The 15,260-nt window shown below is 41.8% G+C and overlaps 1 protein-coding gene across 4 annotated transcripts in view; it reads left to right on the top strand.

Annotated features, from left to right (window-relative positions):
• Nucleotides 1–10,445, top strand: part of ODAD1 (outer dynein arm docking complex subunit 1) — a 346,929-nt gene extending 336,484 nt beyond the window's left edge. For 2 of the 4 annotated variants that reach the window (XM_077259489.1, XM_077259486.1), the window contains exon 15: nucleotides 9,024–10,445. In XM_077259489.1, coding sequence (XP_077115604.1) covers nucleotides 9,024–9,107 — 84 coding nt within the window. In that variant the 3' untranslated portion in view covers nucleotides 9,108–10,445. The remainder of the gene's footprint in view (nucleotides 1–9,023) is intronic. The other 2 variants (XM_077259488.1, XM_077259487.1) reach the window with 1 other exon arrangement.
• The last annotated feature ends 4,815 nt before the right edge of the window (nucleotides 10,446–15,260 follow it).

The following is a 15,260-nucleotide window of genomic DNA, read 5'->3' as shown; positions in this document are numbered from 1 at the left end:
GGAAGGGAAGAGAGACATCCGGCTGGCACAAGACTGGCGCTGAAGTAAACCGACGCTTCAGCTCCCGAAAGGCCTCCACGGCCGCAGGAGACCAATTCGCAACATCAGAACCCTTCTTGGTCATATCCGTCAAAGGTTTAACCACGCTGGAGAAATTAGCGATAAAATGACGGTAAAAATTAGCAAAGCCCAAGAACTTCTGCAGGCTCTTAACAGACGTGGGCTGAGTCCAGTCATGAATGGCACGGACCTTAACTGGGTCCATCTCCACAGTAGAAGGGGAAAAAATAAAACCCAAAAAAGAAACCTTCTGTACCCCAAAGATACATTTTGAGCCCTTCACAAATAGAGCATTCTCCCGCAAAACCTGAAACACCATCCTGACCTGGTTCACATGGGACTCCCAATCATCAGAAAAAACCAAAATATCATCCAGATAAATAATCATAAATTTATCCAGATATTTCCGGAAGATGTCATGCATGAAGGACTGAAACACAGAAGGAGCATTAGATAATCCGAAAGGCATCACCAGGTACTCAAAATGACCCTCAGGCATATTAAATGCCGTTTTCCATTCATCTCCCTGCTTTATGCGCACAAGGTTATACGCACCACGAAGATCTATCTTGGTAAACCAACTGGATCCCTTAATCCGAGCAAACAAATCAGACAACAATGGCAAAGGATACTGAAATTTAACAGTGATCTTATTCAGAAGACGATAATCAATACAAGGTCTCAGAGACCCGTCTTTCTTGCCCACAAAAAAGAATCCTGCACCAAGAGGGGACGAGGATGGGCGAATATGTCCCTTCTCCAAAGACTCCTTTATATAACTCCGCATCGCGGCATGCTCTGGCACAGATAAATTAGAGTCGTCCCTTAGGAAACTTACTACCAGGAATCAAATCTATAGCACAATCACAGTCCCTATGAGGAGGAAGGGCACTGGACCTGGCCTCATTAAATACATCCTGAAAGTCTGACAAAAACTCAGGGATCTCAGAAGGAGTAGAAGAAGCAACAGACACCAATGGAGAATCGCCATGAATCCCCTGACACCCCCAACTAGACACAGTCATAGCTTTCCAATCTAAAACTGGATTATGGGCCTGTAACCATGGCAGACCCAAAACGACAACATCATGCATTTTATGCAGTACCAAAAAACGAATCACCTCCTGATGTACAGGAGTCATGCACATGGTCACCTGCGTCCAATACTGAGGTTTATTCTCTGCCAATGGCGTAGAATCAATTCCTCTTAGAGGAATAGGATTTTCCAAAGGCTCCAGGACAAAACCGCAGCGCTTGGCAAACGACAAATCCATCAGACTTAAAGCAGCACCAGAATCCACAAAAGCCATAACTGAGTAAGAAGATAATGAACAAATTAAAGTCACAGACAAAATAAACTTAGGCTGAAAAGTACCAATGGCGACAGGATTAACTTTTTTCTTTAAACGTTTAGAGCATGCTGAGATAACATGTGTTGAATCACCACAGTAGAAACACAACCCATTTTGACGTCTATGATTTTGTCGCTCGGCTCTGGTCAGAATTCTGTCACATTGCATAGAATCAGGTGACCGTTCAGACAGCACCGCCAAAGGATTATCAGATTTGCGCTCCCGCAAACGTCGATCAATTTGAATGGCTAGAGCCATTGAATCATTTAGACCTGTAGGGATAGGAAACCCCACCATCACATCTTTAATGGCTTCAGAAAGACCATTTCTGAAATTTGCGGCCAGTGCACACTCATTCCATTGAGTAAGCACGGACCATTTCCGAAATTTTTGGCAATATACCTCAGCTTCGTCCTGACCCTGAGAGATAACCAGCAACATTTTTTCAGCCTGATTTTCAAGATTAGGCTCCTCATAAAGCAAACCAAGTGCCAGAAAAAACACATCAACATTCACCAATGCAGGATCTCCTGGCGCCAGAGAGAAGGCCCAGTCCTGAGGGTCGCCGCGCAAGAAGGAAATAACAATCTTAACTTGCTGAGCGGAATCACCAGAGGAACGAGGTTTCAGAGACAGAAACAATTTACAATTATTCCTAAAATTCAGGAATTTAGATCTATCTCCAAAAAACGGCTCAGGAATAGGTATTTTTGGTTCAGACATAGGGCTATGGATAACAAAATCCTGAATGCTTTGCACCCTAGCAGCAAGCTGATCCACACTAGAAGTCAAAGTCTGGACATTCATATCTGCAGCAGAGTTTCAGCCACTCAGAGAAAAAGGGGATGGAAGAAGCTAGGCAAACTGCAGCAAAAAAAAAAAAAAAAAAACAACAAAAAAAACCTCAGAACTTCTTTTTAATCCCGCTTCTGCGATGCATTAAACATTTACTGTTGGCCTGGCATACTGTTATGATCCCAATGGCAGAGGATCTCTGATATTCCGGCAAGATAGCAAAAAAAAAAAAATACTGCTCTAGGGAGGTGGAAACTGGGCTAACCGCATACCTGATCCTCACACAAACAACTAAAAGTAGCCGGTGAACGTGCCTACGTTGGTTCTAGACGTCTCGAGCCAGCCGGAGAACTGACTACCCCTAGAGGGAAAAAATAAGACCTCGCTTGCCTCCAGAGAAATTGAACCCCAAAGATATAGAAAGCCCCCAACAAATAATAACGGTGAGGCAAGAGGAAAACACAAACGTAGAGATGAACTAGATTCAGCAAAGTGAGGCCCAATAGTCTAGATAGCAGAAAATAGATAGTGGACTATGCGGTTAGCAGAAAACCCTACAAAACATCCACGCTGAACATTCAAGAACCCCCACATCGACTGACGGTGTGGAGGGAGAATATCAGCCCCCTAGAGCTTCCAGCGAGTCAAAAATCAAATGTAAAGCAAGCTGGACAAAACACTGAATAATGCAAACGATCCAAATTGTACAAAACAGACTTAGCTTTTCTTGCATGAGGCAGACTGAAAGGAATCCGGAGGAGACCAAATAGGTCTGGATACAACGATGCCAGGCAAGAGACTGAGTCCAGAGGAGATTCAAATAGGAAACACCCGCTGCTTAACGACACAGCTGGAGCTCAGGCCTGCAACAAGACATACCTAACACAATACCGTTAGTGACCACCAGAGGGAGCCCAGAAACACAGTTCACAACACCCATTGCCCTTAACGTTGGGTCGATCCAAAATCTACCTGCAATAAAATATCAGCAAGTAGAAAATATGAACACGCGAGACATTACTTATTCATCGCGCTCTAACTTCTTATTTTGTCATTGGAAAGCGCTTAAAAAAATTAGAAGAAATATGGCTGTACATTTTCTTATTGATTCTCTCGGTGTCCTTTCTCTTTTACAGGTTGACGTGTTCAGTTCAGCTGCTGTTATTACAGATATTATTTTGCAGTATTTCTTGCTTGGATATAAAAGTTTCTTGGTCGGGAATGTACCTACTATGAGATTCACCTTTCTCCGCTCCTAGCTTTCCTCCTTCGCTGCTTCCTTGAGCTTTCCTTATGTGCTTCCTTTATAAATCAGATACAATGGTAAAAGGAATAAATGTTTTATGATTAGGCGTTTCGTGCTGGGACTGCACAATTGTAGCTTTTTTACTGGAACGTTGGCCCATCCTGACTCCTGTGCAAGTCGTAGATAATGTGGACCTGAGAGTACTATAGATTTCAGGTCTTGTATTTTTTTCTAGCCTGAATGTTATTGCAGTTTATTGTGTTATTAATTATCTAAAAATCAGTTACATTTACCTTAGTAATTACTGAGCCTAGCTGCTGGTGCCGGTCTCATGGGTCTCCCACTACTATGTTATGTCCCTCTATGTTGACATCATGTCCATAACGACATTAGGTGACCAGGATGGCCCATCACTGGCCTCAGCAGGGATGATACTGCAGATGAAATGTTACCTCTGCAATCAACATATCATCATTGTGCACACTTGACATGTCAGTCTGGATATCACGTAAGCGAGATATTGGAATAAAAGACGATGTATGTACTGTACATACCAACAACTGCGTATTCTTCTTAAAAATAATCATTTTAACTCATTCAAGACCTTTCAATTTTCTGTTTTGAACTTTTGTTTTTCTCTTCCCTTTTCGAAGAGCCACACCTTTTTTTATATTTCCATCAATATGGCCATATGAGGGCTTGTTTTTTGTGGGACATGCTTTACTTTTGAATTACACTATTGATTTTACCATATAGTGTACCGGAATACTGAAAAAAAAATCCAAGGGCAGTGAAATTTTAAAAAAACTGCAAGTCCACAATTGTTCTTTGGGTTTTCTATTTCCCAAGTTCACTATATGGTAAAACTGACCTGCCATTATGATTCCCCAGGTTAGTACAAGGACACAGATACCAAACACGTATAGGCATTTTTTTATTTAAGTGGTGAAAAATTATTATAAAATTTGTAAGAAAATTTAATTTTGCTTATGTCCCCATTTTCTGAGACACATAGCTTTTTTATTTTTCGTGATCTGGGGCCGAGTGGGGCTTTTTGCAGCTTGAGCTGACATTTTTATTGATACTATTTTAGGGTAGGTATAATGTTCTGATCGCCTCTTATTGCACTTTGTTGTGGAAGACAAAAAACAATTCTGGCATTTTGATTTCTTTTTATCATTACGCCGTTTACCGATCGGAGTAATTGTTTTTATATTTTGATAGATCGGACATTTTTGAATGCAACGCTACAAAATATATGTAATTTTTATTGTTTTTATAGTTTATTTACTGTGATACAAAAGGGGGGAGATTTGAACTTTGGTGTTTGTTTTTTTTATTTTTTTCATATTTTTTTAAACTTTTTTTTTTTTTTACAATTTTTACTGACTTCAATAGTCCCCCCTTAGGAGACTTGAAGCTATGATCGTCCAATCACTTGTGTAACACATAGCATGGCTTAAGCACTGCAAAAATCATGATCTCCTATGAATGACGGCCACAAGTCGGCCTTCACAGGAGATTCACAATGACAGGCAAGGGGGTCTTTTGCAGAACCCCGGCTGTCATGACAGTCATCGGCGTCCCTTGATCATCATGACAGGGGCGCCGATGGGCGAGCTTTGTGGCACACTTCAGGCAGACTTGTGTAAAATCCTGCTGTCAGTGATTGATAGCATGATTTAATAAATTAACAGCCTCGGGAGGAGCACTGCTCCACCCGTGGCTGTTAAAGGCATCTAATGGATGATTAAATCAGCTATCAAGAGTTGGGAAAGATGTGGGCCCAGTGTTAGAGCCTGCATTAAAGGCAGGGACATGACTTTTGAGGTAAATATACATCAAAGGTTGTGAAATCATATTTGCTCAGAACTATGCATTGTGCCTTTCCTATACACCCTCCTTGTAAATTATGGATTTATTGACATCTGGGTGCTACTAGATGGGGGGTGTTTCCACACAATGTGACAATGTCCAATCAGTGTTAAACAGATGGATGGTCAGAGCAAGATACATGGTCAGGCAGTGAAAGATCATCAAGCAATACTTTAGGTACAGAGAAGCTTTGTTAAAGTACGTAATGGATGTTCAAAATGCGTAGCTGTGTCTACAACTATGATGGAATCTTTTTTAATTAAAAAAAATTTGCCTTTTGGAAGATCATCTTCTCCTGTTTTCGACCTACAAGTGGTCCCTTGCAGTTTCCGTGCTTCCTAGGACGCCTAGCTGGGGTGAGCTGGTTAACCTTACTTTTATTTATACAGAGAAGATTAACAGCCTAGCTAAGTAGCTGGGTGATCACGCGGACTCAGAACACCTTAAGACAGTCAGACCTCCCAGTCTCATATTGGACACCGAGCTGTCAATCAACACATTGATGCTCAGCACACCCCTGCACCAGACTGGGCACTGAGCCATCAGTAACTGCATGCTAGACACACTGAGTGGTGGAATTGTGACACTAATCTTATTTGACGGCCATGTGTTAAGAAAGAGAATTTAGAGGGCCTCTAAGTATGCATTACAGGGAACTGTAGTATCTAAGATTTGGGGTTGGAAGAGTGGTTTACCTTCAGGAACAGAACGGAGCCACTTTTATCTAGTATTGCAGCAAAATTACATTTTGGATGAGCTAAAGACATGACCTATCTATAAGCAAAAAAAACCCTTTTTTTCCAATCCTAAACAACCACTTTACTACAGGCAGTAAATTGTTCCATCTTCAAATTTGGCAAATTTTTGAGGGCTCTTATGGTAGATGAGTTGAAGTAGCGGGTTATTTTTGTGTTTCCATCCCATCTTGTCCATAATTTATTCTGTAGCACTGCTCACTTGTCTGGTTTCTAACTAATTTTTGCATCAGTCCCATCTCAATACAGTTTTGCTCGCAATTATTAATTTTCTATTTCCATGTGAGGATGGATTTGCATTTGTTTCTGTATTTCATCAACACATTCATTACCATAATGTTTTCTTCTCTGTAGTTTCCTTTTCCTTGGTCTACGCCGTTCTGATAAGTGTTGCTTGGCGAAGGGTAGAGGGCGGATAGTTTTCTATTTGCAAAGTGAATCAAGCGATGATGGTTTCTGTTTATATTCAGAAAGTAACAGCAAGAAAAGAAACCCAGCGCCACGACCGCAGTCACCTGGGTTCTGAGCCGGGCTTCATTACTGCCAGGAGGACTGAGCAGATTGATAATGTATGCATTCACAAGTCTGGAATTTGCAATGATTGATGTGCATTGTTTCTGCCTCTTCACCAACATTTACTTGCGGCTTGTAACTTAGAAATTGATTCTGCGGAAATATAAAATATATGAAGTTAATTAATAAGAATGGCTACTTGACTGAAAGATCCTATCATCCTGCACTGTCCTCCTTCTCATGGCATTGATGTATTCTGTGCATTGCACTATTGTGTTTTATTTCTCCATTTTGTTCCTTTTCTTGGATATATTTATTTTTTGTGTGTATTGGAACAACACAGAAAAACAGAGAAAAAATGCAAATTGGACATAATTTCATGCAAAACACCAAAAACAGTCAGGCCAAAATTGCTGGTACCTTTCCGATGTTGTAGGTAAACAAGTTTGTTTCAAGCATGTAATGCTCGTTGAAACTCACCTGAGGCAAGTAACAGGTGTGGGCAATATGAAAATCACACCTGAAATCAGATAAAAAGAGGAGAAGTTGTCTCAATATTTGCATTGCGAGCATGGAGAACAGAAAGAGGAGAAGAGAACTGTCTGAGGACTTGAGAACCCAAATTGTTGAACATGCCCGGACATAGGGAAATTATTGAAAGCCAAATGTATCTATAGGACCCAATTCACTCAAAGTCTAAGTGTTCATTTTACATATATTGGACTTTTATGTTTTACCATATAGGAAATCAAAAACGTTTTCCACTACAGCGGGGCTCAATAAAAATTGTACACAGAGTGGCATATAGTTTTTTACATTGTGAGTCCATTGGTTCCAAATGTAGAAGCTGGAAGAAATCTAGGAAGATGGGATGCACAGCAACGCTGCCTGTTGTGAAAAGTCTAGTGTTAAGCATGCTCCTGTTTTCATCTGTTGAGGCAGCGATCGTCAGTTGCTCATGCTTCCCCTCTTGTGACTGGTCACTGATACCACCATTTATTCGATGAAATTAAAAGAAAATACATTTGGGGAATTCTCTTAAAGCATTGTTACGCAGAAATGATGATAAGAGAGACAAATACATCCAAAGAAAAAGTTTAACTGAAGATTCTTAGGGCTACGCATCTCAGGATTGAACAAGCATGTAGCCATATGCATTTATGCAAATAAACTTTTTTTTAGATATATTCATATCCCTTACCATCATTTCAGAGCACCAACCCTCTTAAAGCTTTGCCCCGATTTTCCTTCTTTATTATTTCTAAGGTGGTGTTAGCAGCTAGCCGCAAAAGGGAAACAGGAGGAGCTACCAGTCGTCGACTCACAGAGGAAAATAGGAGCAAGCCTAATACTACAATACTTTTCACAACAAGCAGGACAGCCATGCATCAAATCTTTCTAGGTTTCTTCCAGGTTTTACATTCAAGAAAGACTATCGCCCTGTTGTTACTGGATGGGCAGCGGCTGACTAATGACACGACTGGATAGATGTTGTGTCCTGAACGTAACACCCATGGTGAGCGTACTTATGCAAAAGGGAGGGATTGATCTCTTCTACCACCGTCATATTCCATATGGTGTTATCCTACTGCATCTATTTTCCTTACAAAGCCTCTTCATCCATTGGTGCGAAATGATGCTCATCCTATACAACGACATAGGTTGCAACCTATGGTGAGAGGTATATGTTGGCGAATATTCCAGAAATATTCCTTCAATACAGGAAATAATGATACGTGACCAGAGCTTTATTAGTGTATATGTCATGTAATCTTACTATCTATCCTTATCTAGGTCTCCAGCAGTACAATATTACTGTCATTCAGTCCGCTGCTCTCTGCTGACTCTGACCCAGTATACACAGCAAAGCTATCTCAGTCTGATGTGACCGCTACAAATAGAAAATATATTAATAAAAACCTAAATTACATAATATGTACTTTTCTGATTACCTCTGATAACATCTTTCCACATTTATGATTATGGGTTTGTTTTTGTCATTGAAATAATACTCTTATTTCTAGTCTCGATTACAGTATACAGTAACGCATGTGTGATAGAACGTAGAAATATCCCTAAGGTTGATATTTATTGCTGAACTGTAGATTGTGCCCTGACCCTGACTTTTACCTTTTGGCTGCTTATTATCTGCTCTACCGTAGGCTTTGCCTTAATGTGTTATATCCTGAGGACCTCTAGGATGCAGCTTTACCAGTTAATGTAGCAGCACGTACAGTACATAGCCTGGGGGCCACCCGAGTACTTGGGGATGTTTCCAATTCAATGGGAGAAAACAGCAGCTATTCCTATACGTGATTATTATGGACACTTAGAAAACATCACATTTATCTTTTAGAATGTGTAAATTCTACAATGAGCATATCCGCTACGATATAATCTATTATTCTTGATTATTTTTTTTTACAGGTTTTGAAAAAAGAAGTGAAAGCCAATAAAAAAGGATTTACAAGTGAAAGTTCCCTTGCGAAGATGACAACAACAAAGAAATGAGAGCAAGTGATATAAAATAATTGGAAAACTGAACATAGAACATATATAGATGTCAGGACAATATGTACTTATGTGGAAAAATAAAAGCAATGGGAGGCACGGAGATAAAGCTGTTCTTTTTATGTTATCTATGTGCTTTTATGGGGCTCTTGAATTGTTGAAAAAAATAGTACCGTAATTGCAAAATCTAAAAGAATAGCAAAACATTGTAAAGGTACACACAATATTATAAACCATACTACTAAAACATAATATCCTGAGCATTTTCTCTGCAACTCTTACGTAAGAATATTCCAAAAAAATATTTCTTAGGACACAAATCGATCAGATCCATAACATTAGGCACTGTGGCAATGTGCAAATTCCTCTTCACCTTCGATATCTACATGTGCGCTGCTAAGACAGGCATGTTTAGTTCCACAGGTCTCGAAAAGGAAAGTCCACTTTGGTGTAGGGCTTGTAGAAAACCTGACATTGCCCTAATTTAGCAGGATGGTTTTCGGAAGGGTTGATAGGTATCTGATTGCTACTGAGGTGTGTAGTATGTCAGCTATCCTGGAAGTATATAGCAAGACACTTATCTGTAGGCTGAATGGGCCGCATGGGCGGTACAGATGGCGCTGTTGTCAGGGTCCCAATATGAAGCCCAAACTCACCTGACCACAACCCACCCACCTTCCACCGGTCGTTGCATAGAAGCGACAAAAGGTCCCACTGAAAGGGAACCTGTCGGCCGTTTCATGCTGCCTGAACAACGACCAGCCTGAATAAAAGACTGGATGAGCTACCGCTGTCATGTAGGTTTTATTCTGAAAGGCTGTGGTGTTTCTGAAAGACCATACTATGGGAAGTTTGTCAGGTACCATGCATCTCAGATGACTTGTCTGGGGCAGGCCCTGGAAGCTTCTCCCCGCACTCTCCTCCACTCCTCCTCCATCTAGTTGAACACGACAGGGAAAAGGCACTGAGGACCTGCCATTGACTAGTCATCCGATATGCCTAGCTCTCCTGATGGCTTTTCAAAGTATGTTTTCTCTGAAACATCGCAGCTTTTTAGAGTTAACAATACACAATATTCATCCAGCCCTTGGTTTTGGCAGCATGAATTTGCTGATAGGTTTCCTTCAGAAGGCAATGATTTACAAATTTGGGTCACCACACAGCTTACATCAGTGTAAATGCATAGGCTCCAATTGGTATACTGTTTCCATGCCCTAAAGACCCACTGTGCATGGAATGGGACTGGGAGGCTGCATACAGATCATGTTATTCACCTTTATTTCAATGGAATCTGTTACCTGTTTTTTTTCTACCTTATCTGAGAGCAACATGACATAGGGCAGGGACCATGATTTCAGTGATGTGTCACTTACTGGGCCGCTTGCTTCAGTTTTGATCCGTGTTTTATCTGCTGCAGATTTACCAGTTCCCTGAATGCTGAGCTACATATAAATGCACCCAAACCACTCATTGGCAGCTTTCTGTGTATAGTCATAAAGTGGCCAATCAGGGGTAGATGTGGGGTTTTATAGAGCTCATGAGTAAGGAGGACTACCTGGTACGAAGTTTACTAGTCCTCTAGTGATGATTTTATCAAAACTATAAGTTAGTGATACATCGTTGGAATCAGGGTCTCTTTTCCTACATTATGCTGCTCTCAGATTAGGTGAGCAAAACCTGGAGGCAGAGTCCTTTAAGATTCAGTTGGTCACCGTGCTTGAGGAGAAGTATACCAGTCCTCCTTAGGTAACCATGAGATGTTTCCAGTAGGATACACACCGGACATAATGGACATATTGGCCTAACCAATTGCCCAACAGGGCTGCGGTATTTCTGATGGAGGAGGATTCTCTCTGCTGAATTTAGGTCACCTCATGATTTGAAACACACTGCTTCATACTGAGGAACTGTGTAAATATGTGATGACGATTTTCTCTTCTGTCATTTATATGAGCAAAACATAAAAAAATAACGTATTCAGATATTTACAGCTTATGCATCCAGTAAATCAAGCAATCCAGAAGATCAAGCAACTAGTTTACCACAAATTAATAAAATGTTGATGCAGTGTTAGAACTTGATTTATTCTGAAAATATAATCCCTGTAGTATATCTTCAGAGCAGAAGAACAATTTTAATTTTCAGGATTTGGAATGAAAGGACTGAGGTAAGTTTATTTCTGCTCTTATCACAGCTGATACCACAGTGACCCCCAGTGTTCACACAGGACGTCACCGGCCGGATGTATCACACGGGGAAATAACATCCACATCATCGCGGAGTAGCACAACATTATTTATTGTCTTCGTTTTCTGTGCTACAACCTTTCAGTTGTCTTGGAAACATTTCCGACCATACTGTCCACTTTTATGTCTTTGTTTGCGCCCTGTCCCATATTTTTTAATACATGGTATATTTAATAAGATTTATTAAGACTTTCATCATAAAAAGGCATTTATTTGGGCTTTTTTTTTCCAAGGAGTTTGATTTCTGATATATTTTTGGCTTTTTTTTAACTTTCTCAGAGTTAGATTTTTTATTGTTTTTTGCCGGCTATTAATAGTCAAGATATGTGCGATAAAATGCAAATTACTAAGCAAATATGCAAACGTCAAGAAGCAGTAGTGAACTGGCACTGATGCAGCAGTTATTAGTACAAAGCAAGTGTATTATGTTCAGGCCACATGTCCACAGAAAAAGCGAACGTGATCAGATAAGGTATTCGCCATGCTCGTGTGCTAACTGAGTGTCTTCTTCCGTGTGCTGGCATAATATGTTCGAGTCCCAGCGGCTGCATGTCTCGCGGCTTTTTGACATGTGCAACCCATGAAAGGATTGTCTAACAAACAGGCAATCCCTGCATTTGTTGCGGTTGTCGAACAGGCGTGAGACATGCAGCCGCTGGGACTCGAACATATTATTCTAGCACGCCGAAGACACTCGGTTAGCACCGATAATGCCTTATCCCAGCACGTTTGCTCATCACTAATAGCAAATCAATATCACCCATACAAGTCTACAAGTGAATGAAAATCATGGACAGCACACATCCACGCACAATCTGTTCACTTTTAAGGATCTAAAGAGAAAAGTTTCTCCTTTTGGAGAGCTCTAAGTTGGCCAAAATTGGGAAAATGCAATGCTCTCTTAGGAAATTCAAATTGCAAGTAGTTTATTCAGAGAGGAAGAGGACTGGAACTCTACTGCCACTTATGGGAAGCAGCAATACGAAAAGTAATCATTGACCATATCATGAGCCACATGACTATGGGTACTGTCACACAGTGCCATTTTGATCGCTACGACGGTACGATTCGTGACGTTCTAGCGATATCGTTACGATATCGCAGTGTCTGACACGCAGCAGCGATCAGGGATCCTGCTGAGAATCGTACGTCGTAGCAGATCGTTTGGAACTTTCTTTCGTCGCTTGATCACCCGCTGACATCGCTGGATCGTTGTGTGTGACAGCGATTCAGCGATGTGTTCGCTTGTAACCAGGGTAAACATCGGGTAACTAAGCGCAGGGCCGTGTTTAGTAACCCGATGTTTACCGTGGTTACCAGCGTAAACGTAAAAAAAACAAACAGTACATACTCACATTCCGGTGTCTGTCCTCCGGCGTCTCAGCTTCTCTGCACTGTGAGCGCCGGCCAGCCGGAAAGCGAGCACAGCGGTGACGTCTGACGTCACCGCCGTGCTTTCCGGCTATGGCGCTTACACAGTGCAGAGAAGCTGAGACGCCGGGGGACAGACACCGGAATGTAAGTATGTACTGTTTGTTTTTTTTACGTTTACGCTGGTAACCAGGGTAAACATCGGGTTACTAAGCGCGGCCCTGCGCTTAGTAACCCGATGTTTACCCTGGTTACCCGGGGACTTCGGCATCGCTCCAGCGCCGTGATTGCAACGTGTGACCGCAGTCTACGACGCTGGAGCGATAATCATACGATCGCTGCGACGTCACGGATCGTGCCGTCGTAGCAATCAAAATGGCACTGTGTGACAGTACCCTTAGGATAAGAAGCCAATTCAGACACTCCATTCCAAGAAACTCTAAACCCTACATCCGTTGGCAGAGCCTCTCACATATCTCACTTAGGCAAATCAGATCTCCTGCTTTGCACTGATGACACACTGACCAAATAATGCTGTAAATCTAATCCAAAGCACTGATAAAATCAAACCTTTTTTGGCCTTTTTTATACACACAAGAAAAATCACTGACATCTGAATGAGAGTTTAATCTGAAATTAGATGTGAATATTTTTTTTTACATGGACATTCAGTCCTTAAGAAAAATCAGTAATCCGAACAACACTATTGGCTAACACAGTGTGCAAACCCATGTGGTATTCAATTAAAAATGCGATAACACACTTCTGATTTACATGTCTTATACTCTTGACCTTAAAGGGAACCTGTCACTCCCAAATTCGAAGATGAGCTCAGCCCACCGGCATCAGGGGCTTATCTACAGCATTCTGTAATGCTGTAGATAAGCGCCGATGTAACCTGAAAAATGAGAAAAAGAGGTTAGATTATACTCACCCAGCGGCAGTCGGATCCGATGGGTGTCACGGTCTGGTCCGGGGCCTCCCATCTTCATAGGATGACGTCCTCTTGTCTTCACGCTGCGGCTCCGGCGCAAGCGTACTTTGTCTGCCTTGTTGAGGACAGAGCAAAGTACTGCAGTGTGCAGGCGCCAGGGCCTCTCTGACCTTTCCCGGCACCTGCGCACTGCAGTAGTTTGCTCTGCCCTCACCAGAGCAGACAAAGTACGCCTGCGCCGGAGCCGCAGCGTGAAGACAAGAAGAGGACGTCATCGTAAGAAGATGGGAGGCCCCAGACCCAGATGGGACCGCCCCTGGGTGAGTATAATCTAACCTTTTTTCTCATCTTTCAGGTTACATCGGGGCTTATCTACAGCATTACAAAATGCTGTAGATAAGCCCCTGATGCCAGTGGGCTTACCTCATCTTCGAATTTGGGGGTGACAGGTTCCCTTTAGTAACAGGAAGCTCCAAAGTGGAGCAAAACAAGGAGCGACTCACAGAGCTAGTCGAATCCTTAATTTGAGCATGTGACGAGCCTAAGTTTTCTAATGGCAATCTGAAAGGGTTAATCATATTTGGTACAGTGGAACCTCAGCAGGTGACCCTGCTGTTACTAAAATAATCACTATACAAGCACCAAGACCAATATTCCCACAATACAGTGACCATACAGTGGTAGACAGTAGTACTGCAGATATGTAAGAGATTACAGTATAGTTATAGATAGTTGTCCGAGTTCGTGTTTTACATCTGTGTGCCATCCGTGTGATTTGTGCCTGAGAAAAGCACTATAGTACACGCTGATCCCACGTGTCAGCTAATGAAGGCAGCTCTCATCATTGTCTCTTGCTCGCTCTGAGATCAGCACAACCAGGTGACAATTATGGGAGTTGTATTCAGCAGGAGCTGTGTCACTGCTCTGTTACATAAAGTGTTAAATAAAAAAACCACGTGGGCTCCCTCACATTTTTCATAACTAGCATAAGGAAAGTCCACAGGTGGGGGCTGATGTTAACAACCTGGGACAATGAAGAATACCCCATAAGGTTTCCAGGCTATTAATAACAGCTCACATCTGTTTGCTTAACCTTTCCTGGTGAATTTACGCGGGGACGCCAGAAAAAATAACGTAAAGTTCCCCTATAAATTCAAACCAGCAAAGGCTAAACAGACAGCTGTGGGTTGACATTAATAGCCTTAGGAGGGGTCAGAGATATTGTTCCCCCCAGCATACTAACTTCAGCCCTCAGCCACCCCAGAAATGGCACATCCATAAGATGGCCCTTAGCCTTGCTTTTCCCACTTGCCCTGTGGCAATAGGGTTGGAGATGATGTCAGCTTTGCATTGTCAGGTGACATCAAGCCTAGGGCTTAGTAATGGAAAGGTGTCTGTTATTATTAACCCCATGGTAAGTTTGGAAATAAACACACAGCAAGAATAAAGTCCTGTATTTGAAATAAAACAAAACACCCTTACACCTAATCCACCAATGCCTATGTCCCCTATAAAAAAAACAAAAATAATAAACAACCATATCCCTCACCTGTCCAAGATGAAGATAAGCTATATTGTCCGATGCCGTAGGCTGGAAGTGCC

This window comes from Ranitomeya variabilis, chromosome 4 (assembly GCF_051348905.1).
Source record: "Ranitomeya variabilis isolate aRanVar5 chromosome 4, aRanVar5.hap1, whole genome shotgun sequence".
NCBI lineage: Eukaryota > Metazoa > Chordata > Amphibia > Anura > Dendrobatidae > Ranitomeya > Ranitomeya variabilis.
Note: the sequence above shows the minus strand (reverse complement) of the source record. Positions and strands in the feature narration are given on the sequence as shown.